The sequence below is a fragment of the Phoxinus phoxinus genome, assembly GCF_949152265.1.
Source record: "Phoxinus phoxinus genome assembly, chromosome: 9".
NCBI lineage: Eukaryota > Metazoa > Chordata > Actinopteri > Cypriniformes > Leuciscidae > Phoxinus > Phoxinus phoxinus.
Window position 1 is genome coordinate 26,136,646 of NC_136884.1, and position 27,092 is coordinate 26,163,737.

The following is a 27,092-nucleotide window of genomic DNA, read 5'->3' on the forward strand; positions in this document are numbered from 1 at the left end:
GTGGGCAGATCGAGGCTTCGTGAAACAATGAAACAGTTGAAGCAAATGTGTCATATTGTGTCGAGGCTTCGTGAAACAATCCGACACCCGTCTCAACGGTGACACCTAGTGGTCATTTGCAGGTGTTGATCTGAAACAACCTTGATAACTAACCCATTAAAAAATTAGTTGTTTTTTTATTATTGTATTTTTATAATATGCGAAGCTTGTAACCTGTAGGCTCCTCACTGTGCATAATGTTATTTTGGTCATGACAAATGAATATTAATAAAAGAAATCAAGCCACAATGTCTAACTTTTTTATAGATTTTTATTCAAAAATATTAATTTCTCTGCTGTGGAAGGACTTAGCCTACTTACAGATAATTTCTCCAGCCTTTGAAAATATCCTCTCACAAGGGACACTTGTTGCTGGCATACAAATATATTTTTTTGCAAGGACAAACAAATGAGGAAGCCTATGTATCTATCTATTAATCTATGTATGTATCTATATATCTATCTATTAATCTATCTGTCTATATATTTCTATCTATGCATCTATTAATGTGTCACTATATGTATAATGTCTCTAGCCTATCAGTCAATGTGTAAATTTAAATGTAAGCCTAAATATAACATAACAAATCGCACTATAAATGTCACCATATCACCAAAAATCCGCTTTCTCAAAATCAAACTCCTCTCACAAAACCCACAAGGTCAAGATGCGTTGACTTCACTTTTATACAGATGTGCGCTTGTGTGTCAATCAAACGCTGATTCGGCGGATCACACCTGATGAAACACTTCGAGGCTTCGTTTGGCCATAGTCACGTGACATGGGTGTTTTGAATCACGCTTCGGATCAGTGTTTCGAAACATCTGCGCTTCGGGATCTCGCAAAGCTTCGGAACGACTGTTTCGCGTCAGCCACCCCTAGCGCTAGGTTTGTCAAGCCTTATTTTTTGGTTTCTATTTTGATTTGGCCTTTCTCTGTTGGTAGCTTCAGTTATTTATTCCTAGTATTTCTTTTGTTTATCATTTTTATTATTTTCTATTTTTAGTTAAATTAGTTAATTTCTTTTTGCTGTGCTGGGTCAGTTTTTATTTTGTTTAGCTTTTTCTTGTTGTTCTCTCTTGTTGTTTTTGTTCCTGTCCTCCATCCTGATCCATCCTGGCTGCTGCTTTCTAGACCAGGCAGTGAGACTTATACAGCTTCGGTTGCAGCTCAAAGTTTCCAAACTCTGGTTCCTCAAGCTACTGCCTAATCTCCAGTCATTATCTGGTGCTTCTCCATCTCCTCGATTCTCCTGCAAAGCCTTGCCCCTTGCTCTGACCTCATCTGTCTTCCCTTTCTCCTGTTGACTGCCCTGTCCTACTGTTTGGATCATCCTCACTCTTAACCATCCGTATTGTGAGTTGTCTTGTCAATACATTTCAACCCCTTGGTCATTCTGCATCTGGGTCCTCTTTCTCCATAAGACTTCTGTGACAACCTGACACTTATAGCAATATGAGTGCAGTCAATTGCACCGATTACATTTGGGAATCCAGACATTGCTGCAAATTGCCTTTTGATATTGGCCTGTTCCCAAATAGTATAAGGAAACTGTATCGATTTGTCATTGTTATAATCCCTTTCAAAACAGCAGGCATTAAGGAGCTCAGGGATGGCTGTGAAATCCCAGACTTATGTCATATGAACAGAATTCTAAGTTTCCACAAGAAGCTTTGCACAGAAAAAAAAAGCATCATATTTGTAAACTTAACTTGCCTATTGGCTAACTCCCGCTGGCCAAAAATCCTAAAACTGAAAGGACTTGGGTTGGTACCGGGATGGTGCGGTTTCGTGTAGTTGGCCTTTGTAATGTTGGCCCCAATTCAGCACACAGATCCAAGAGCATGGCTCTAGGGAACCTAAATCGGCTTATTAGCCAGTCATCATCGTGGGCCAGGAAATCTTCATGGTTTCTAAACACTCTTTCCCTCCTAAGTCTGCCATTGGCATAGTCCTCCAGCAATGCCAGTGCATCCATCATGCAATAGTACATTAGTACTACATGCAGAAGTGTCACCGTAGTATTTATGTAAACAGCGATCACATTCAATCCTTTACACCTTGTCATACCAATCAGACAATAGCTGTGTCCCATTGTGAAGGCTGCATTCTCCGAAGGCCGTATTTGAAGGCCGATTGGCCGTATTTGAAGGCCGATTGCGTCACTGCGGCGCAACGAAGGATGTCCCAATTCAAAGGCTGCACACTTTCAGAGGTTGCATTTAAAGGCCGGTTGCGTCATCGCGGCGCGACGAAGGTTACCCTTATTCAAAAGCGACGCCAAATGCACCCTTCATTTCCCCGTGAGAAGGATAAATCGCGCGCTGGTGACGACAGCATTTTTATTTTAAAAAATGGCTGCCGCGAGTTCTGTGGTGGGTGGAAAATTCACATTTAAATGCAAGTATTATGTTTTCATTTACTCAAATAGCTAGCGAAACCTTTCTTATACCTTTTTTCTTCCTTATAAACTTCATCTTAACTCCGTCACCATTGCGTGGATTCATTTGTCAGGTGTTTTGACGCAAAACTTGTGCTAATATTAGTTTAATAATTGTTTCAGGGAGCAAGGAGCAGACAGTTCAGTCCATCAAATTACGGTCGGAAAATTACCATTTATTTACCCGGGCGAAAAACTCCGCCAGAGTGGCTTGGAGGTAAGACAACAACCTATTTGCACTAGTCTGTTTCACTTGTGCCACCCGCAGCACCACGGAGAAAGCGGGATTATGAGGAGATGTTCAATTTAATAAGAGAGGACATGGCACTGCAAAGGGAGGCAGAGGAGAGCTCGAGAGAGCAGGGAGAGGATGGACATGCTTTTTGCTCTTCTTGAGTGAATGGTGGAGAAGTAGGTTTTTTTTTTTTTTGCTTTGTTTTTTTAGAAGAGGAAACTAAGTTCTGTACAGTTTATTTTTGTAATCTAAGTTAAATTAAATGAGGTATGTTATTTAAAATTAAATGAGAAAGCTAAGTTGTGTACAGTTTATTTAATTAGATAATAAACATTATTTTTGCTCCATTTCTGTGCATTGTTTATTGTTTAATAACTTCATGTGTTGGGATATGAAATAATATAGGAATAGTTCTGGACATTGCTTTTTTATTTATTTTTATGACAGGTGCAATTTGAAACAAACTTCAATAAAAAAATTGTAATAACATTTGAAAATTAAAATAAATGATATAGATAAATAAGTTTTAAAACTATTTAACTACCACACACCAGCCAGAAAAGAAATACCAAGGTCTCTATTGTTGCCGTTCACTTCTCAACAGGTCCAGCAGCGCTGCCAGGGCCTCCAGCTCAGCCGAAAATCAGGCCGTGTGTGTAACGGTCACCAGCTGGAGTGCCCTTGAGAGCCACCTGAGGGCACTCCACATCAAGACTATTATCATTCACTCACAGACTACATCTCCCATCATTCTCTGCCAGGACTCATCACCACTTGTCACTGATCACATTCACCTGTACCTCATTCACTGATTGCATTTCACCTGTGTCTCATCCTGTTAGTCTGTCTATTTATACCTTGTTCATTCATTCACTCACTGCGAAGTCTTGTTTTAGTGTCACACTGCATTTCTGAGCATTCTCCTGGTTTTCTTGTCTTTTGGTTTTTGGATATCTTGCCCTGTTCCCTGGATTACTCTCTTGCCTCTGGTCCCTGGATTACTCTCTTGCCTCTGGTCCCTGGATTACTCTCTTGCCTCTGGTCCCTGCCTGTTTTGTTTGTTTGTTTGTACGGACTGCCTTCCTGTGTTTGACCCTGCCTGTTCTTTGGATTTCCCCTTAAATAAAGCTGCGTTTGGATTCTCCACCTTCGTGTCTCGTCGCAGATTTTATTGAACTGGCACATCTCACGCCTATGAGCACCGAGTGCTTAATGATCTTTTTCCGCGGAGGATTATCTGAACCGCTCCGGTCATTGATGCCCGACCATGATCCTCACGGGACATTAGATCAATATATAGACCTGGCCCTGTTGTTGAGCGGTTCATCGTTTACTGTGGGCAAGGAGGAGAAGGAGCTCCGTGAACCTGCAGTATCCCCTCAGTCTGATCTTCACGTCACGTCTGCCCAGCCTGAGAATCTTCACATCACGCCAACCATAAAGCCTGCCACCAGATCGGTCAATGGGAGTCCAGGACTTTTTTCTAACATGACGGATCCACCGCTGATGTCAGTACGTACGGCCAAGAGGGCCGTCCGAACAGAGTCTCGTTCCGCCGAGACCACCATCCCAGGGTCTGGTCTTGCCGCGACCGCCGATCCAGAGACTGTCCACGTCACGTCTGCCGATCCAGAGACTGTCCACGTCACGTCTGCCGATCCAGAGACTGTCCACGTCACGTCTGCCGATCCAGAGACTGTCCACGTCACGTCTGCCGATCCAGAGACTGTCCACGTCACGTCTGCCTATCCAGAGACTGTCCACGTCACGTCTGCCGATCCAGAGACTGTCCACGTCACGTCTGCCGATCCAGAGACTGTCCACGTCACGTCTGCCGATCCAGAGACTGTCCACGTCACGTCTGCCGATCCAGAGACTGTCCACGTCACGTCTGCCGATCCAGAGACTGTCCACGTCACGTCTGCAGATCCAGAGACTGTCCACGTCACGTCTGCCGAACCAGAGACTGTCCACGTCAGTCCTGCCGAGCCAGAGCCAGAGCTTCACGTCAGTCCTGCCGAGCCAGAGCCAGAAGCCGATCCAGAGTCTCGTCCCGCCGAGACTGAATCTGTGCTTGAGCCTGAACCTGAATCTCTTCCTCTTTCTGAGCCTGTGTCTTCGGACAAGATGGCCGACTCCACGCCTGTGTCTTCGGACAAGATGGCCGACTCCACGCCTGTGTCTTCGGACAAGATGGCCGACTCCACGCCTGTGTCTTCGGACAAGATGGCCGACTCCACGCCTGTGTCTTCGGACAAGATGGTCGACTCCACGCCTGTGTCTTCGGACAAGATGGCCACCGCATCCCCAGAGCCCGTTCCTGAGCCGGTGCCTGTCCCTGTTCCGTGGTCTCCCGAGGGGTCGTCTCCGCCCCGGCCGCCCGAGGGGTCGTCACCGCCGTGGCCGCCCGAGGGGTCTTCACCGCCGTGGCCGCCCGAGGGGTCTTCACCGCCGTGGCCGCCCGAGGGGTCTTCACCGCCGTGGCCGCCCGAGGGGTCTTCACCGCCGTGGCCGCCCGAGGGGTCTTCACCGCCGTGGCCGCCCGAGGGGTCTTCACCGCCGTGGCCGCCCGAGGGGTCTTCACCGCCGTGGCCGCCCGAGGGGTCTTCACCGCCGTGGCCGCCCGAGGGGTCTTCACCGCCGTGGCCGCCCGAGGGGTCTTCACCGCCGTGGCCGCCCGAGGGGTCTTCACCGCCGTGGCCGCCCGAGGGGTCTTCACCGCCGTGGCCGCCCGAGGGGTCTTCACCGCCGTGGCCGCCCGAGGGGTCTTCACCGCCGTGGCCGCCCGAGGGGTCTTCAACGCCGTGGCCGCCCGAGGGGTCTTCAACGCCGTGGCCGCCCTGGTCGCCTGCACAGCCTGCTCCGCACTGGTCGCCTGCACAGCCTGCTCCGCACTGGTCGCCTGCACAGCCTGCTCCGCCCTGGTCGCCTGCACAGCCTGCTCCGCCCTGGTCGCCTGCACAGCCTGCTCCGCCCTGGTCGCCTGCACAGCCTGCTCCGCCCTGGTCGCCTGCACAGCCTGCTCCAGGCCCTCTTCCGCTCCACGGGCCTGGCCCTCCATCCCGCCCCCGGGTCCGCCTCCGCTCCACCTCCCTCCTGGACAGTTTTTGGAGCGTCTGGAATCCGCTCCTTAAAGGGGGGGCTATGTAACGGTCACCAGCTGGAGTGCCCTTGAGAGCCACCTGAGGGCACTCCACATCAAGACTATTATCATTCACTCACAGACTACATCTCCCATCATTCTCTGCCAGGACTCATCACCACTTGTCACTGATCACATTCACCTGTACCTCATTCACTGATTGCATTTCACCTGTGTCTCATCCTGTTAGTCTGTCTATTTATACCTTGTTCATTCATTCACTCACCGCGAAGTCTTGTTTTAGTGTCACACTGCATTTCTGAGCATTCTCCTGGTTTTCTTGTCTTTTGGTTTTTGGATATCTTGCCCTGTTCCCTGGATTACTCTCTTGCCTCTGGTCCCTGGATTACTCTCTTGCCTCTGGTCCCTGGATTACTCTCTTGCCTCTGGTCCCTGCCTGTTTTGTTTGTTTGTTTGTACGGACTGCCTTCCTGTGTTTGACCCTGCCTGTTCTTTGGATTTCCCCTTAAATAAAGCTGCGTTTGGATTCTCCACCTTCGTGTCTCGGAGCAGTTCATGACAGTGTGTCACAGTCATTAAAAAACCTGTCCAGCACTGGCACGCTCAGGTTTATCCTGCAGTACAGGGGTCTGGTCTGATTTAGGGAACCACACAAAAGAGAAATGGATTAGAGTTATGCCAAAGTAAATGTTGGAAGATATATCGTGACACTTTAGTAAACTACTTTTAGTAAGTATTAATGGCAACATTGGGGAAATATTACTAGTTATATTTAAAACCTTACTTATGTACAAGTGTTATAGGCCTATTGCATACTTGGACTGCATGTACTTAAGATATCAAGAGGAAAAGTAAAGTTATCTGCATTAAAAACCCTCCTTGTCATTTTTAGATATGATGTTGTTGCATTAATACTACAATTAATATTATTATATTGCGCTATGTGTATGTTGCATTTTAATTTGGAATATGTTGAAGGTTGTTCTATTTAAAGTGCTTTTCTGTCGAGTACTTTACTATACAACAATGCATCATATTGTAAAATACCATGTTTTTGTAGTGTTGCTCATAGATATCATATAATAAAGGCTATATGTCTCGTCCGCGCCACTGGCCAATGGAGGTCGACGTCCGCACATGGCAGCCATCTTGCCACAGGGGGCTTCCTCACTTGTAACATTGTTTTAATGGTGCAAGTACTTTTTGAATAACCATAACTTGCTCAATTTTCTACCGATTTTCAAACGGGTTGGTTTGTTATAAACGTCAGAGATGTAGTTATGACACAGCGTACTTATGAATAATTATAATATTATATATTTCAACATGTTCAAGCATCTAGAATTATAGCCACATTAATAATGTTTGTAAGAAACCAAACCGTTTGTAAATCTGTCAAGATTTCAGGGAGATAAGAGTATTTGTGTTTGTGAAGATCACACCTTACAGAAAGCTTCCCTGTGACAAGATGGCCACCGGGTGATGCCGTTCGAGACTCCGCCGTAAGACATCTAGCCTTTATTATGTATGTCTATGGTGTTGCTGTCCTGTGTGAGAGAAAAAACCCTCATGACTTCACATTTGTACGTGAATACTTAAATGTACTTGCTTACAGTCAACCACAGGTTATTTTGAAAATGAAACAAGCACAATTTATTGTCACAATATTAAGGAATTGTTGCTAACTACAGATGCGCCCCATATGAAAGGCTGCACCCGAAGGCGAGCGGGAGTACCGTTGCAGGATTGTTACAAAAAAGAGGTATATTTCAGTTTGTTTATTTATTGTTTTGGGTTTTATGCTTCAACTGCGTTAAAACAAAACACGCTGGAAACATGCCTAAATAAGATCACCAAGATCAAGAGAATAAACTCCATAAAAATCGCATCTTCGTAAGGTAGCCTATAAGTGAACATTTGAACAGCTTTATGTGTATTTTGTATTTTATCATTACATTACTCAAGTACACCCAATACTTATGTACATTTTAAAGTGTACTCTAGCAATTAAGGATGCAACTTCTGAATTGGGATGCAGCAAACCAGTTTACCTTACCTGGCCACGGTCTTGACCAAGCCGGAGATACATCACCCGGCGGCGGCTTCTTCTTCTTCTTTGGTGTTTATTGGCGGTTAGCAACCTAGCTTATTGGTGCATTACCGCCACCAACTGGAATGGAATATGGATCAGGTTATTTGCTTTTATACAAAATATAATTAGACATAAAAACCAAGCAAAACAAAAAAACATACTGGAAATTAAACAGAATAAATAAACAAAACGCTATATTCTTTTATATAATTTACTTTCTTTCACAAATTTAATAATTTCATCATACAATTTACTACTGTTTCCCTTAATAGACCTGATAAAGTAAAGTCATGATGTTTAATTTTCTTTACTGATTGAATAAGGTGACATCTCTCTTTGTTATATTTCCTACAATTGATTAATACATGCTCAACTGTTTCTTGTTGGCTACAGTGTATGCATTCCCCAGTTGAGTGTTTTCCAATTTTATATAGTACTGTTAAGTCCAGTATGACCTATTCTCACCCGAGTGATACTTCCTTCTCTTTGATTCCTGCTCTCACCCGGCGGCTTGATAGGGGGGACTTTTATTTTGGTGCGGAAATATGACGTCACATGTACGTGCCGCGCTCCTGCCTCTGTTGTTACCATACTGTCTATGGTTGTTACTCGGTTGAAGAAAGGTTTGAGTTTTAGACATTAAAGTGTTTAAATCGATGCAGACTGTTTGATCAATCTTATAGTTTTTAAGCAATGTGAAATGAACTATATTTTTTTGTTAAAAAAGTGCATTGTGAGTAACGGAAAAGGTGTTTCATTTCTCTTCATATGAATCATTTCATTATAAACACGTATTCAGTCTCTGGCAAGTAACGTTAGTGAAGGAAAAACAGCTTTTCTAAACTCTGGAGTCTAACGTTACTGGATCAGATATGCGTCTCAACATGATTCAGTGATTCGCACGGACGAAAACAGTGTACCGGTTAACGTTAACGTAAATGCAATAAGGACACAAAACATCTGTAATGACAACTTTAACAAACCAACTACTAATGTTCTCATGAAAACGTAATCTATTACATATATTATATAAATCAATAAATACCAAACGGAAAGAAGAAATGTAAATATGAACTTTATATATTTGTGTTGTTGTTGTTAATCAGAACTACTGAACTAGAGCTGGTTGAGAGGTACACATTTTGGATTTATTTTTCTTTCTGTTAATTATTCTCCTCTTAAACAGGACAGACACAGAAAAACTCCTGGTGAAGCGACTGAGATCCACGAGACACTATTATAAAGATGGCGTTTATTAAAGAGGAGATGGAAGACATGAAGATTGAAGAAACATTCAGCATAAAACAAGAAGATACTGAGGAAGAGGAACAAACAAAGATTGCATTTATTAATAAGGAGAGTGAAGACCTGAGAAGCGAAGTATTCAGTGTGAAACATGAAGATACTGAGGAACAAACAGGTGGGTTTCATTCTCAAAGCTGAACTCAGTCATTTGATCCTTATTGAAATGTCCAGGAAAATAATACATAAGTAGTATTATTTTGAATAAATTAAACCCAAAATGAAAACCATTAATTTCACTGACATTTTAATGAAAATAATGCAACTTCCGTTTAATGGCTGGCTAGAAATATGGCGGTGGCCACGATCAAATCTCACGTCAGGGGCCTCATGTATAAGACTTTAGTAGATTTTATCCTAGAAGTGTTTGAATGAACAGAAGCTAGATTTCAAACCGGTCAATGAACCGACCGTCCACAGAGCGAGTCCACAGATGCGAGTTCTGCTATGTAGAACACAATTTAAAGCAGAATTATCATGCGGCAAGCAATCCTCACTGTAGTTAAAACATTAAAACAGCAAGGGTTCAAAAGCAGCGCATTCACTACTTTTATAAATCAATATTTCTATAAAATATGAACATTTTTGGATAATATAAAAAAATCTGGATAATGAAATTTCAGTGCTAAACCTCAATTAATGGGTGGCATATTTAATCTAAATGTGTATGTCTGATGTAAAACAGAGTTTGAATCATTCTGTTTACTTCATTACTTCGCTTACTCCAGTAATATTGTATTAGACCTGTTTTATAATTTCAATAGGATATTAATTGATATTACAACCCCAATTCCAAAAAAGTTTGGACAGTATGGAAAATGCAAAAAAATAAAAAAGTTATTTCACCCTGTAATATATTGAAAACAAATTATTTGATGTTTTACCGTGTGAACTTAATTTATTTGTGAAAATATGCATTCAAAACTGATGACTGCAACACACTACGAAAAAAAAGTTGGGACCTTCTATCCATCTATCTATCTATCTATCTATCTATCTATCTATCTATCTATCTATCTATCTATATATATATATATATATATATATATATATATATTATAAACATTGTTTACCCGCCAGACTGATTGTGTACATTAATGGCTGGAAAAATGATCTACTAGCTTACTCATAAAGACAGTCCCTTGCTGCCACCTAGTGGCTTATCAATGTAACAAGCATATCCCTACTACTAACAGACTGATTTTCAAGGTAGGCCACTATTTATTTATTTTTATATATATATATATATATATATAAAAAATATAATTTATTGAACAATAATAGCCATTATACAAGTATAAAAAGGTTGTTAAAATATGAAATAGTCAAGAAAAATATGTAAGCAAATAAATCATGTGCTGATTAATCTAATCACAAATCAAAAAGATAATTTAGGCTAAAATACACACACAAACAACGGTTCTTTCTGGTTCTCGAATTTGATTGGCTGAGATTCTTTTTGAGCCATGTACGATGATATATGTTCTGTGTGTGTTTTTCAGTGCAATGCTTTGCAGGATTCGTGTTCTCCTTTACACAAATGATATCCTCTGACATCGGCTTTTTACAAAGATGCATATGTTATGTGATTTGAAAGCATAACTAAACTTTCAACAAAACGTCAATCAATTTAAAATAAATAAATAAATAGAGCTTAGTAATGCTTGACACGTTTTTTATCATTCAGTGTTTCTGTTAGAAAAAACTAACAATAATACTACTGCTAATTCTACTACTATTAGAAATATAAAATTCACTAAGGCAGTGGTTCTCAACTCCAATCCTCAGGACCCGCTGCTCTGCACTTGTCTCTCTTATCTGACGCAGGCTGTGTTTACACGGAAACAATCTGAAGAGGAAACGCAAAAGTGGTGTTGCGTTATCACTTTTTATTCTGCGTTTAGACGAGCGTTATGGGGGAAATCTGTGTGCATATGGTGACGCAAAAGTGTGTGAAATTCGGCGGCTAGGTGGCGATGTGAAGCACTGAAAGAGCCGGTAATACGGTAAAGCTGCTGCTTTAACCCTCGGTGCTCTTCGCGTGTCGCTCTTTTTTTTTTTTTTTTTTCAATGAAATTAATGCTATATTTTAGTTTGATAATGTTTTGTTATATTCCTGTACTGGCGCATGCCTGTGACGTTAACGCGTACGCGATGAGAGCAGATCGGTGCCTTCACTGTTTAGCAGACTTTTGCGTTTTTACCCTTTAGACGGGAACGCGACGTTGGAGCGTTTTTAAGATTTCCACTCTGGAAGGTGGTTTCACTTTTTTGCATTTTTAAGCCCCAAAAACCGGCGTCGCCGTCTAAACGAAAGGCACATCCGATAACATATTTGTACGTTTTCACCCGCGAGCGTTCTTGTGTAAACAGGGCCTTGGTTCAGTTCATGGAGCTCTCTCCTAATAAGCTTATGATCTGAATCAGGTGCGTTAAATAAGGACAACACAAAAGGTGCAGAGCAGTGGGTCCCCAGGACAGGAGTTGAGAACCACTGCACTAAGGTATGATAAGCTACTGGACTCTAGAATATTAATAATGTTGTTTGCATTCCCTTGAACTGATTTGCGAAAATTAAGACATTGATGTAATTGGTTAACGCTAGCCAACGGGATTGCCACTTGAGCATTAGCTCTACCCACTATCGAAAGAACCAGCAGCCAGTGTCTTTTAGTGATGGGAAGTCCAGTTCTTTCGGACAGTTCGTTTCAAGTTATTTTACGTCCTCAAGTAATGACGTCAATTCTATCATCCCGGCGGATACAAATACATTCAAATAAAAGCATTTGTAATCATAACTAAATAAAGAGTGCTCATCGTCATAATCATCTTGGATAAGTTTCTTACATTTACGTTTTGCAAATGAACCCTGTAGCCTACAGGCGATGTGCAAACCCAGCAAACACAGAACGTTGGCACAACGTACCCAACCTTTTAACAACGTTTTAACAACATGGCCAAAAGGTTGCTATAACTACGTTGTGTGGTGAAGGTTGTTACAGAGTTGTCACAATGTTGGCATTAAACCACCGTTCAGGGTCATTGCTTAAGGTTGTGCCTAGGGTGTCTGGACAACCACTGGACTACATCTATACTCGTCACTGCCTTGAAGCGCAAAAATCAGCCTTTTAAATTTCATCCGCCCGTTGGGCACATTGTGTTGTCTCTCATTCTTCGAGCAAGGATAAGCGAGTATTGCGTTTCTTTTAGCCTACCTCAGCTAAATAAGATACGTAATTATTCAAACACGACCTACAACTTCATTTTCTAATGTGACTAATGTAGCCTCGCTCGCACAGTTTAGTTTTTCCTTTGATTTGTCTGCTATTTAGGCCCTGTTTACACGAGAGCGCTCGCGGGTGAAGACGTAAAAATATTTTATCGGATGTGCCTTTCGTTTACACGGCAACGGCGATTTTGGGGCTTAAAAACGCAAAAAAGTGAAACCACCCTCCAGAGTGGAAATCTTAAAAAACCTCCACCGTCGCGTTCCCGTCTAAAGGGTAAAAACGCAAAAGTCTAAGTACACGTTTACGTCACAGGCATGCGCCAGTACAGGAAAATAACAAAACATTATCAAACTAAAATATAGCATTAATTTCATTGACAAAAAAAAACAAAAAAATTCTGTCATTTTTGAGCGACACGCGAAGAGCACCGAGGGTTAAAGCAGCAGCTTTACCGTATTAAACATGAAAAACTGTGTCAGCGGCTCTTTCACTTTCAGTGCTTCACATCGCCACCTAGCCGTCTGGAGTGCACACTACATCGAATTTCACACACTTTTGCGTCACCATATGCACGCAGATTCCCCCCCATAACGCTCGTCTAAATGCAGAATAAAAAGTGATAACGCAACACCACTTTTCTCTTCAGATCGTTTCCGTGTAAACATAGCCTTAGTCTCATATATCAAGAATATAAAGAAATCTAGTTACAGGATTGCAAACTTGGGGCAAAAAACACAAGTGCTTTTTCCTATTTTTTTTTTACTTTCACTGTTAGCATATAATACAACAAAGATTGTATTATATGCACATTCCGAACTTATATGGTTGTAGTTAAAGAATGCTTTGGAATATAGATGTAAGATGGTCTTGTTTTAAAGAAGACATTTGGCAGACTTTTGTAGAAGTGAATTAAATTAAGTTAAACAGAAAAAAATGTATCGAAGTTTGAGTTTATGAAAATGTACAATGTTAAAAATTTAATTATTCATATTTTATATAAAATATATATTTTCAAAACCTGGTGGACTCTAAAAATGCAAAAAAATCAAATCTGAACAAGTTGTGTTTCAAATTTTAGGTTGATATCTAAAAAAATAAGCTTTCAGTGAGATTTAGTTTGGGCGCAGTACGCGTTCACAGAAAATCAGGTACACAGGTACGGCAGCTTTAACACCGCTATCAGACAATCATTTGTTTGACCAGAGATCTTACGGCATTAGACACTATGCTGCTGCGTCCCGATAAAGATTCTAGAGCGGGTTTTTTCTAGGCCAATTCAGCGCAACTCCAAAAAGGAGGACAAATGAGTGTCCGGCTTGAGGCTGCGCCGGACAGGGGGCTTAAAATCCGGACATATAACCACCCTATTTTAGTAACTTGTCAGACCTGCCAACCTGTACACATTTTGCGTAGCGGGTACGCATTTTGACCTCAAAATACGCTGGTACGATTTTTCACTCTAAACTACGCAAAAACCTGGTGACGCCTCAATGCACGCGTAGTCCTCAAAACAAACAATAGCTAAAGAAGCGGAGTTCGACCAATCATTGCGCTGGGTTCATGTTTCACGTGACGTCACATTGCTGCTTCGCGAGACAGATGGCGGGCAGGAAGTGAAAGAGCTGAGGATCTGCCGTCTGAAAAAACGCCCATGTTTTGTGTAGTTACGGCTGCTCCAATCGTTCTAACCGAGTAAAGGGAAAGGGGTTTTATAGAGTGCCAAAGATTGTCGTTCATAAAGGTGAGAAATGTAAAAAGCTCCCAAAACAACGCCGTAAAAAGTGGATTTTAAACGTACGTCTGCGGTTGGGAGGAGCAGAGTCTGCTAATGCCTGTGTCAGCAATGACCACTTCGTTGGAAGTTTGTTAGCTAGCTAACTTGGTTTTTGTGGCTGTGTTTATATAGCATTAGGTTGTGGTTAAATGCCCATTTATTTAGTAATGATTATTATAAGTTACCGGTAGCAGACCTGCCAACCTGTACGCATTTTGCGTAGCGGGCACGCATTTTGAAGTACGCTGGTACGATTTGTCACTCTAAACTATGCAAAAACCTAGTGACGCCTCTGTGCACGCGCAATTCTCCAATCTAACAACAGCAAAAGAAGCGGAGTTTGACCAATCATAGCGCTGGGTTCATTCCCCAAATAGCAAGCAGGGATGATTGACATATGCGTGAGGCTTATCATTAAAAAGAGACTGAAAATCGACAGCAATAAAGAATTTTTCAGCCATGTAAATTATAAAATGCTCAAGTAATGCTGAACAATAAATATAAATAAATTTGAAATCACTGTGGCTTAGTGATTATGAAAGTGCTGTGATCTGGGAATCTGGTGAAACAGGCGTTTATTTATTCATTCTCAGTGTTGAGAAACGTAGCCTGCATGTGTTGCGTTATTGTGCTAATAACTAAAGTACCTAATTATGTTACATATTTATTGTGTATGAAAACTAGCGCGTTAGTTACTTGTACCGTTGTATCAGTGCTGCGCGAGCTTTCTCACAAACACGGACGCGCACACAGAGAGAGAGGATAATTGTAAAATGAAAATTAACAGGCTAGTTTAAATTTGGTTCTTGCTTGTGTTTTTTTTTTGTCAAAATGTCAGAAAGCATTTTGTATTATCCATCCGTGTTTTTAAAATGTGTTAAATGTCGGGCGCTTTACCGTTAACACAGCCCTCATTATATGTTGGATTCGAGGATCGATTGCTCCTGTCTGCCTCGCTGTGATTGCTGCTGCTGTGAGTTTGTTTGCTGCGTCTAAGCCTCGTATTAGCTTCGTATTTCTTTCTGTTTTGAACCATCATTTATTATAAATTCTAGTTGTTTATACTACTAAATACAGCTTACTCAACATCTCAGATTAACCTGACATTGCTAGCTTCCGTTATTGTCAGCACAACACGCTAACTCGCTAGCCTTTTAACGCACCACCCGTGCGCTCAGTTATTTATTTTTCTCTCGCGCGCCCGCGCCTTTGAGTTCATAAAAGCCCAGGTGAGTAAGAATCAGTCAACAAACACGGTGAGTAATGTCTTCTCCTGTTATTGTCACCTGCACTTCATGTCACATGTTTACCATAGCCTTCTCTGTCGGCAATATAGGATTTATATGTGATAAATGCAAGGAGACAGTCAGGCTGACGGAGAAGATTTCAGAACTAGAGACACGCATCCAAACTTTAATCGAGAATAGTAAGAAGAGTGCTAGAGCTTTAGATACTATTTTGGATGCGCCTAGCCTAGTGAACTCTTTACACGAGTCAGTTCCGGCTGAAGTAGAGCCCGTGCAGCAGGGCAGATGGGTGACAGTGAGGGATCGCTCTAGTCGCGGATCAAAAAAACACTTTTCCGTTCCGATAACAAATCGATTTGCCCCGCTCAGTGAAACACCCACTGAGAATTATTCTGATTGTGCCCTAGTTATTGGCGATTCTATTACACGGAACGTGAAAATAGAGACACCAGCCACCATAGTCACATGTTTGCCGGGAGCCAGAGCGCCTGACATCAAAGCAAATTTGAAAGTGCTGGCTAATGCTAAACGTAAATTCTCTAAGATTATTATTCACGTCGGCACTAATGATGTTCGACTCCGCCAGTCGGAGATCACCAAAATTAATATTAAAGAGGTGTGTGAACTTGCAAGTACGATGTCAAGCACTGTAATTTGCTCTGGCCCCCTTCCTGTTCGCCGGAGTGATGAGATAGTTAGTAGATTGTGTTCACTCAATGGCTGGCTGTCTGGGTGGTGTCCACGAAATAATATAGAATTCATAGACAATTGGAAAAGTTTTTGGGGCAAACCTGACCTGTTGAAAAGAGATGGTATTCATCCCTCCTGGGATGGTGCTGCTCTTCTCTCTAGTAATTTGGCTCATAGTCTTAGAGATAAAACATGACAATCTGGGGCTCAGGTCAGGAAGCAGACAGACTGGCTTAACCGACCGTCTGCTAGCGGCCTCACGTCACCAAGGTCAGATAAATCCCATCACATAGAGCCTCTTTCACCTAGATATCATCATATAGAGACTGTGTCTGTTCCCCGAACTTGGAAATCAAAAATATGTTCAAACCCATCTAAGGTTAAAATTTTTATTGATCTTCAACAAATAAAAAATAGATATAATACAAATGAGCAAATGATAAAGCTTGGGTTGCTGAATATTCGATCTCTTACTTCAAAAGCGCTAATAGTTAATGATATGATTACAGATTATAACCTAGATGTGCTGTGTTTAACAGAAACCTGGCTAAAACCAAACGATTACATTGCTTTAAATGAGTCAACCCCACAAGATTACGGTTATAAACATGAACCTCGTCTGAAACGCAAAGGAGGAGGTGTTGCTGTAATTTATAGTAATATTTTCAAAACCACTAAGAAATCTAGTTGTAAATATAATTCTTTTGAAGTGTTGGTGCTTAATGTAAAAATATATAGTGTAAACGATAAATCACGTTTGAAAATTATGCTGGCTACTGTATACAGGCCACCAGGGCACCATACAGACTTTATCAAAGAATTTGCTGACTTTCTATCAGAATTAGTATTGGCTGCAGATAAAGTACTAATTGTTGGTGACTTTAATATACACATAGATAATGAAAAAGATGCATTGGGATTGGCATTTAAAGACATTATAAACTCAATTGGAGTTAGACAACACGTGTCAGGACCGACTCATTGTCGTAATCATACTCTAGATCTAATACTATCACATGGAATAGATGTTGATGCCGTTGAAATACTGCAACAGAGTGATGACATCTCAGATCACTATCTAGTCTCGTGTAAATTACATTTAGCCAAGGCTGCAAAGCCGACTCCGTGTTATAAATATGTTAGACCGATTACTTCTGCTACTAAAGATTGCTTTATCAATAATCTTCCTAATCAGTTTCATCATCTCAGCATCCCGGATAGCTTAGAAGAACTTGATATTGCAACAGAAACTTTTAACTCTCTCTTTTCCAGCACTTTAGACACAGTTGCTCCGCTGCGCTTAAAGAAGATTAAAGAACATAGTCCAACGCCGTGGCACAACGAGCACACTCAGGCCCTTAAGAGAGCAGCCAGAAAAATGGAGCGCAACTGGAAGAAAACAAAACTAGAGGTGTTTCGGATTTCATGGAAGGAGAGCTCGATTGCTTACAGAGAGGCTTTAAAAGCTGCTAGATCTGCTTATTTTTCAACCCTATTAGAAGAAAATAAACATAATCCTAGGTATTTATTTGAAACAGTGGCTAAACTAACGAAAAAGAAAGCTTCAAGCCCAGAAGCTTCCAAGAAACACAGCAGTAATGACTTTATGAACTTCTTCACTTATAAGATCGATAATATCAGGGACAAAATTATAACTATGCAACCTTCTAATACAGTATCGCATCAGGAAGTGCATTGTAGTCTCCCTGAGGGAAAATTTGATTCATTCATTGCTATAGGAGAGGAAGAATTTTGCAAACTCGTCAAATCATCTAAATCCACAACGTGCATGTTAGACCCTATACCGACTAAGCTGCTGAAAGAGATGCTTCCAGATGTCATAGATCCTCTTCTTAATATCATTAATTCATCTTTGTCTCTAGGATACGTACCAAAAACCTTTAAGCTAGCTATGATTAAACCGCTTGTTAAAAAACAGCAACTTGATCCTACAAAACTAGTCAATTACAGGCCGATCTCTAATCTGCCATTTCTGTCAAAGATATTAGAAAAAGCAGTATCCTCACAACTGTGTTCCTTTCTTGAAAGAAATGATATCTGCGAGGATTTTCAGTCCGGATTTAGACCGTACCATAGTACCGAGACAGCTCTCGTTAGAGTCACAAATGATTTGCTCTTATCATCCGATCGTGGTTGTATCTCTCTATTAGTATTACTGGATCTTAGTGCTGCATTTGACACCATTGACCACAACATCCTTTTAAATAGACTCGAACATTATGTTGGCATTAGTGGAATTGCACTAGCATGGTTTAAATCATACTGATCTGACCGTTATCAGTTTGTAGCAGTAAATGAAGAGATGTCTTATCAATCACAAGTTCAGTATGGCGTACCACAAGGCTCAGTACTAGGACCGCTGCTGTTCACTCTGTATATGCTACCATTAGGAGATATCATTAGGAAACATGGAATTAGCTTTCACTGTTATGCCGACGATACTCAGCTGTATATTTCTTCAAAACCTAACGAAACCTACCAATTCACAAAATTAACGGAATGCATAGCTGATATAAAAAATTGGATGACTAGTAATTTCCTACTACTAAATTCAGAAAAAACAGAGATTCTAATTATTGGACAAAAAAATTCCACACGTAATAACCTAGAGTACTGTCTAACACTTGATGGCTGCTCTGTTAAGTCTTCGTCGTCGGTTAGGAACCTGGGTGTGCTCTTTGATACCAATCTTTCATTTGAAAGTCATGTGTCTAGTATCTGTAAAACCGCTTTCTTCCATCTTAAAAATATATCTAAATTACGTCATATGCTCTCAATGAATAATGCAGAACAATTAGTTCATGCGTTTATGACCTCAAGGCTAGATTATTGTAATGCTCTACTGGGTGGCTGCCCTGCACGCTTAATAAACAAACTACAGCTAGTTCAAAACGCAGCAGCTCGAGTTCTTACTAGAACCAGGAAGTATGACCATATTAGCCCCGTTCTGTCAACACTGCATTGGCTGCCTATTAAACATCGTATAAATTTTAAAATATTGCTGATCACTTACAAAGCACTAAATGGTTTAGCTCCGCAGTACTTGAGCGAGCTCTTAACTTATTATAGTCCTTCACGTCTACTGCGATCTCAAAATTCCGGCCAGTTAATAATACCTAGAATATCAAAATCGACTGCTGGCGGTAGATCCTTTTCCTACTTAGCACCAAAACTTTGGAACAGTCTTCCTACCATTGTCCGGGAAGCAGACACACTCTGTCAGTTCAAATCTAGACTAAAAACACATCTCTTCGGCCTAGCATACACATAACACATTATAGACTTATATAATTAGGCTGCATAGTTTAGAACAGCCGGGACCGGGAACACTTCCCGTAAATCCTGATGTACTTGGTACATCATAATAAGGATGGCGTCTACGCTAATATTAGTCTCTCTGTCTATCCCGAGGTTTACTGCTGTCCACCGGAACCAGGCCGTATCCAGATCTGATGAAGGACCAGCGCCAGGACACGACGACGACGCCGCTGACCTGAAGTGTCAACCAGTCTCTCCTCCTCTCCACTCCGACTTCAACCAACCGAACTGGACAAATACTCTGATTCATTCTGAACTTCATACACTGTTCACTCATTGGCCAGAGGAGAACTGGCCCCCGACTGAGCCTGGGTTCTCCCAAGGTTTTTTTTCTCCATTCTGTCACCTGATGGAGTTTTGGTTCCTTGCCGCTGTTGCCTTACCTTCTGGCTTGCTTAGTTGGGGACATTTAATATTCAACAATATTATAGATCTGCCTTAAAGGTGGATGATGATGAAATTGTTTTTTTTTGTATTATTTTCATGTTATCACTGTGAAGCTGCTTTGATACAATCTGTATTGTAAAAAGCGCTATATAAATAAAGATGACTTGACTTGACTTGGATTCGTCTTATTCAGACTTATATTTGATAATCATTTTAGAATAAGTGATTCGTTTCGCTATTATCGTTTTGTCTATTCATTGTCAACTGTTTTCTATGAATATGTTTGTATTGGCTAACGTGTATTCAGCTAATGTGTGTCCTGTTTAAAATGTGCAATGTTCAAATGCAAAGACAACACGTCACAAATAGAAGCCCTTTTCCCTGTGGGATTTAGTATCATATTTTGATATTGGAATAATAAATTAAGTAGCCAATTTAAAATAAATCACATGTACACTACAAACAATGTTCCTTTTTTTTTTATACTGTTTTCAAGGGATTTCTTAATTTTAGACTAGTTGACTTGCACACATTATATGCAATGCAATATTAATCATGGATAAAAAAATGGTGTTGAGCAGGACTTGCACTGTATATTGCAGTGCAAGTGAAATTTTGGATTTGGGTCGAATTATAAAAACTTTAGAAGTCAAAACTAAAATTATGAAGATACGCATGTGTTTGTGTGTGTCTTTCATTCGCAAAATGCAGAATTGACTTGCACAACAGCTGCTAGCAAAGACATCAACGTCAGTAAAGCTTGTAATTCGTTATCCATGTTGCAGTCGCTAACGTTACGTAGTCCAGGCTGTTTTTGTGTGTTTTCTTCCCGGGGACGGGTCATGTGATGGGTGTCTGACGAATCAGGGAAGGATACGCCATGACTGATGACACCCAATCATAGAGCCGAGCGTGAGCCTCTGCGTCATCGTTTGTAAAGTCCTCCGTTTTGACCGTCTTCACTAAAACGCCCTCCGGAGATTCAAAAAGTCTTAAGGCTCTGATATACTCACGGCGAAGTTCTTTGCTTATGGGTAAAAAGGAAGTATGAAATACAAGACCAACGGAACACTGCTAGTGAAAATCCCGATGTGCTGCATGCTTTTCTCTCAATAACAAGATAAACACACAACAGTAATGACAGCAGTTTAGAAAGAGATATGTTTGCACAAGCTCTGCAATTGGACAGATCAGTAATGTCATGTTAATTTATATAACACTTTAAACAATACATTTCTTTAAAGCAAGCAGCTTTATAGTATTATACGTGGGGGGGAAAACAGTGACAGTGTCGTTTTCAATTAGAATTACAACTTAATTCTACATTATAAAACGGCTCTCAATATGTGTACTCATGGACATCTGACCTCGATGGACCAAACAGATGAAATGGAGGAAAAGAAAAGAAAAGAAACTGGAGAAAAAATGTACACATCAAAGAATACGAAGCTTCAGCGCACAATTACCTATTATGTAATTGCCACTGGTAGTTTGAAGGTGTTTACCAGCTAGAGCGAACTTTTCCACAAAGTTCCCGAAACTATCTCCAAACGAACTTCGTTATGGCCTGATTTTGCTTCAATTTACATCACACCAGTTTGATCTTCGATTTCACTCTCAGGGTCTTTAAAGGCTGATTTTTTTTTTTTTTTTTAAACAAAAGTAGTCATTTTCAAAAGGGGAAAAAATCACGAAAGATTATCACTTGCATGTCGATTGTAAATTATGTGGCATTTAAGACTTTTCCATTTGCATGTGTGTGAGAGAAACACAGATTGTTCTAAGCCAAGCCGTGGAAAAACAGAGGACCTAATACTGAGCCCAGTAGCACACCATCCTTGTGTTTGATGAGATTTGCATTGTTTGATGAGTGGTAGCATTTAGATAGGACTTAAATCATGGAATTTTTTGTCCACAAATGCCAACATAATTCTCAAGCTACTCAAGATAATGCCATGGTCTGTGTTGTTGAAAGATCTAATAGCACTTAAAGAGAGCTGTAACGTTAGTGCAGTTTCTGTATTATAGTGGAGCATACATCTTTGAAGCCATTAAACTGTGGTTAACTTGTATTTGTCTCTTTCACCTTAGACCTGATGCCATTGAAAGAAGAGATTGAAGTTCTGAATGAAATGGAAGAGAAATATGACGATTTCATAACTGGAGACAAATTGTTTAGTTGCTCTCAGACTGAAAATACTTCCTTACTAAAAAGAGCAGAAAAGACAGGACCTTGTATTGATTTTACCTGCTTTCAGTGTGGAAAGTTTTTCAGTCAACGTGGAAACCTTACAGCTCACATGAGAATTCACACTGGAGAGAAGCCTTTCACCTGCCAACAATGTGGGAAAAGTTTTGCTCAAAAAGGAAACCTTAAAGTCCACATGAGCGTTCACACTGAAAAGAGCTCATTCACATGCCGACGGTGTGGACAAAATTTCAAGGAAAAAGCAAACCTTACAGTCCATATGAGAGTTCACACTGTAGAGAAGCCTTTCACATGCCCTCAATGTGGATTAAGCTTCGCTCAAAAAGGAAACCTTAACAAGCACAGAAGGATTCACACCGGAGAGAAGCCTTTCAACTGCAAACTGTGTGGAAAATGTTTCCTTCATAAAGGAAGCTTTGAAAGCCACATGAGAGTTCACTCTGGAGAGAAGCCTTACACCTGCCCTCAGTGTGGAAAGAGCTTTACACATAAACCAACTCTTAATTCCCACATGAGAATTCACACTGGAGAAAAGCCTCACACTTGCAAACTGTGTTGGAAGAGTTTCACTGAAAAAGGAGGCCTTAAAGTTCACATGAGAATTCACACTGGAGAGAGTCCTTACACCTGCCAACAGTGTGGACAGAGTTTCACTCAAAAAGGAAACCTTAAAAAACACATGAGAATTCACACTCGAGAGAAGCTACACGCATGTGAACAGTGTGGAAAGAGTTTCAGATTAACCCTTAATTCCCACGTGAAGATTCAATGCGGAATGAGTTGTCCAGACATGAAACACTTCAACAGGCACAAAGTTATTCACTCCAGAGAGATGCCTTTTAAATGCCAACAGTGTGGAAAGAGTTTTCTATTCAATAAAAGCCTTGAGATTCACATGAGGCTTCACACTGGAGAGAAGCCTTTCATGCATCTTCAGCACGAAAAGAGCTTCACATATCAACGAGACTTGAAACATAATTTCCAAACTCATTCTGCAAAAAAACGGCAGTGTTCTGAGGGTGGTAATACGTTTAGAAAAAGGAGCAATAATCACTTGCACATTCACTCTGGTGAAAGGCCATTTAATTGTGTTCAGCGTAATAATTATATTTTGCAATCACACTTACAGATACACCTGAAAAGTCATGCAAATGTGAGACCCTATTCTTGTTCTTTGTGCGGGAAGAGTTTCAAATGGCTTGGCCATTTAAAATGGCACCAGAAAATACGTATATGTGTAAAACTAAGACTGCGTTCACGCCGCTGCTGAATGTGAGCCAGATCTGAACATTTCTTATAGTCACGCAGCCTGTTTCAAGTTCTGTTTTCAGCCTGTATAAAGCACTATTATAGTGTGAAAATTAACTTGCATTAGTTAACAGAAGCACACAGTTCCAACAAACTACTTGCACAGCCACTGCTCATCAAGAACCACTGATAGCTGATGACAGCTTATGGTTCTTCTGTATTTTGTGTGTTTAGCTTTCAGAGCAAAAGAAGTTACCTCTATCCATTTAGCAGTTTTTCAATCTTATTCTGTCAAATTTAAATATGAACGGTAACATTTTGGAATAAGGTCTCATTTTTTAACATTAATGTATTAACTAACATGAACTAACAATGAGCAATACATTTGTTAGAGTATTTATTCAACTTTAGGAGCTTTCGCACCGGGTAGTTCTAGCCACCAGGGCGGTTCCCCGAGAACTAATGATTCCCTTAGGAACATTTTCTGATTGAATTCGCAACGCCAGTAGGAACTCTGAAGTGACGTACGCCACGCTTGTTGTTGTGACTTTTATTTTGACGGCGCTGAGATCGCCAGTGCTCACATTCTCCTGTCTAACAGTCCTGTCTAAAATGTTATTAGAAAGAACTGTTATACATAGAAAGTAGACAGTAATGAAAAGTTAGTTGCGTATGGCGTGTGGTAGATGTCCAGTGTTGCAGAGCAGAAATACATAATCATGTTTCTCCTGGTCCCCTCAAAGTTGCGTTGGACTTTCTCCTTAGCGTAAAGGTTAAGGAGGCCCATCTATCACTGTTTTCCATGTTTGTATAGTTAGTTTCTGGAGTAAATATATAGGTATTAATCTGTGTGTTTACACAGCCTGTTTAAAGTGCTGTTTTGCGTGCGTTCGGCCAATAAGCAAACACTAACGTCACTGGTAGTTCCTATAGTGCTGGTATAGACCCGAGTCTGAAGTAGGAAATTAGACTTCCGGTATGTCTCGTGGTGAATAGACGTGGTTGGAAGTCGCTCCGTGAACATTTATTATTTTTCTTTTCAGCAGTGCTATTTATTTATTTTTATTTTTTTACCAAATATTTGATTCTATGATACATTAATTAAGAACAATGCCAATACCAGGAAAATCGGGGCGAAACATTGTAGAAATACTGACTGACAAAGGGAGCGACCAAGCTGCAAATGGCTAATGCTAACGCTTCAGTACAGGTGGAGGAAGAGATCACGCCAGCTTCTTTGAAGGACTTAATTTCATCCACCATCCGTTCACAAATCTATTCACTACGGTCTTAATTTTTTTTTTTTTTACAAACAACCCTGTCATCGCAAGCTCAGCATATCGCTAACAAATTTAGCGACTCAGACGGCCGGTTGATGGCGGTGGAGAAACTGCAGCACGCTGCAAACAGAAAACACCAGCCTCAAACTCAAGCTGGACGACCTGGAGAACCGGTCACGGAGGGAAAATCTAAGGATTATTGGAATACTAGAGGGCTCGGAGGACCAAAGTCAGGTTGCTTTTTTATGGCCTCATTTTTTACTGAACTGTTTGGAGACGCCGCCTTTAAGCGACCTCTGGAAATTGATCGAGCTCATCGTGTCGGGCAAAAATCTCGAGAGTTACTGGGGCATGATCAGAGATGACTATACTACCATAAGAGGAAGACTTTACTAAAGGAATACGTTTGCTGCCAATGATAAAATAATCGATACGTGAATAAGTATGGTGAACTGGAGGGAAAAAAAGAACGTTTTAGAAGTGGGTTTCAAATGACGCCATATATCAGTTATACCGTATGTCACAGTGGGGCTCTGTGATATGTGTGTGTCAATGATTGTGTATTGTTTAAGTGCTGTTCCTGACCTCACCATGTCCTTTTTCTTTAGTTTAACATTTATGGAGTTATTAATTTCACTGTTGTTTTATGTATTGTGTTAAGAATTCGAACAAGTCCAGTTACCGTAATATAAATTGTCATACTTGCGTACTGGAAAATGTTCCCATACCGAACAGCTGAAACCCAGTCACAGTAACTGCCACCATTTTTAAATATCTATTTCCCGCCAATAGAAGGCACGTTTAATTGTTCTCATGTCTGAGGGGGGATCGGTGTTCTGTTTGTTTCTTCCTTAAACATTAATAATTAATTGAGTTTGTTTTGTTTCCAATGTTTATTTATTTTTTTATTATTCTAACAGTTTATCTTTTTGTTACTGTTAAATACTTTTTTTTTTTTGTCTTTCTTAAATTTCTTTATTACCTTTAACTACTTGATGGTTTAGTCCAAGTGGGAAGGGCTTATACTTTTTAAGAGGGCCTCTCAGTTTTGCGTGAGGCTCGTAGAGTTGGTTGCTGTTTTTGGATCAATTTATTGGCATAGCCAAGATTTTGTTTGCAGTTAGCTTTGAACAGTTTGTTATTTTTGTTTCTCTCTTCTTTTCTTTTCTTAATAAACACTGAACTTTGACTTCATCAGCACGTCACTTCATTTTTTTTACGCCCCCATCTGCCGGTACATTCAGAGCAGTGGTGCTGCTACTGTTTGAACATCTCTGAGGCCTCTTTGTGGCAGTTGGCACACCCCTGACTCTGTTACACCGTGCCATTCAAAAAGCAGTTAATTGTTTTAGAGGATTGGGACAAGGGAGCTGGTCTGGGGGATGACCTATCTAACACAGTATTCAGGACACAATTAAAGTCGCCTCCCATAATCAATTGGTAAAAATTCAGGTCCGGAAAAATTAGAATAAAGTTTTACAAAAAAAGTCTGGATTATCCCACTTAGGGGCATAAACACTTGCTAAAGCAACTTGATTACCATAAAGAGTGCCTGAAACGATCACATATCTACCATTGGGGTCTGAAATAACTTTAGAAGGATTAAATGGAGTATTCTTTTTAATTAAAATGGCTTTACCTCTAGCTTTACAATTAAATCCAGAGTGGAAAACTCTACCACTCTCACTGGTAGGTAGAATTAATGCCATAAAAATTCATATTTTACCCAAATTGTTATTTTATTGCAAAATATTCCGGTATTTATACCAAAAGCATTCTTTAAGATCAAATGATTTCAGATTTTATTTGGAACGGAGTCCCAGTAAGAATACAGAAACTATTCGTTCAGCAACCCAAAAGATTAGGTGGATTTGCACTTCCATATTTCTTATTTTACTACTGGGCAACAAACATTCGTAGCATTTTATATTGGAGTCGGTTGCATTATGGTCTTTGTCACTGGGTGCCGGCATGGGTTGAAATAGAGTGCGATTCTTGTAGAGTCTCTTTACATGCTTTGTTATGTTCTTCTATTCCAATAAAACTTTCCCACTTTTCTTCAAACCCTTTAGTTCTGCATAGTCTAAACATTTGGCAACAATTTAGAAACCACTTTGGCTTTCAGAGAATGTCGGGTCTGTCTCCTATATATAAGAAACTTTCTTTTTTACCTTCCATTTCAGAAGGAGCCTTCGCATCATGGGTTAGAAGGGGCATTGTAAATATTAATGATCTCTTCCACGATAATACTTTTGTAACTTTTTCATTTCTATCAGACAAATTTAATCTTCCGAAAACTCACTTCTTTAGATACCTTCAGACTCGCGAATTCATAAGAAATAAATTCTCTCACTTTCCTCATGCACCTCTGAAACAAGAGATTGATCAAGTTTTAGAGATACAAGTCTCTAAAAGGGGCTGTTTCCAATATTTACAAAACTGTTTTTTCATTTATTTTCACCCATGTCTAATATAA

General features: G+C 40.5%; 1 protein-coding gene across 2 annotated transcripts; it reads left to right on the plus strand.

Annotated features, from left to right (window-relative positions):
• The first annotated feature begins 8,463 nt into the window (after positions 1–8,463).
• Positions 8,464–25,809, plus strand: LOC307004915 (uncharacterized protein). 2 transcript variants are annotated; one of them, XM_079624512.1, is made up of 3 exons: positions 8,464–8,533; positions 9,097–9,330; positions 21,971–25,809. In XM_079624512.1, the coding sequence occupies exons 2-3, from the start codon at positions 9,156–9,158 to the stop codon at positions 23,356–23,358; spliced, it is 1,563 nt and encodes a 520-aa protein (XP_079480638.1). In that variant the 5' UTR covers positions 8,464–8,533; positions 9,097–9,155; the 3' UTR covers positions 23,359–25,809. The 2 variants fall into 2 exon arrangements, with proteins under 2 accessions (XP_079480638.1, XP_079480639.1); XM_079624513.1 differs by having other exon boundaries at positions 8,491–8,973.
• The last annotated feature ends 1,283 nt before the right edge of the window (positions 25,810–27,092 follow it).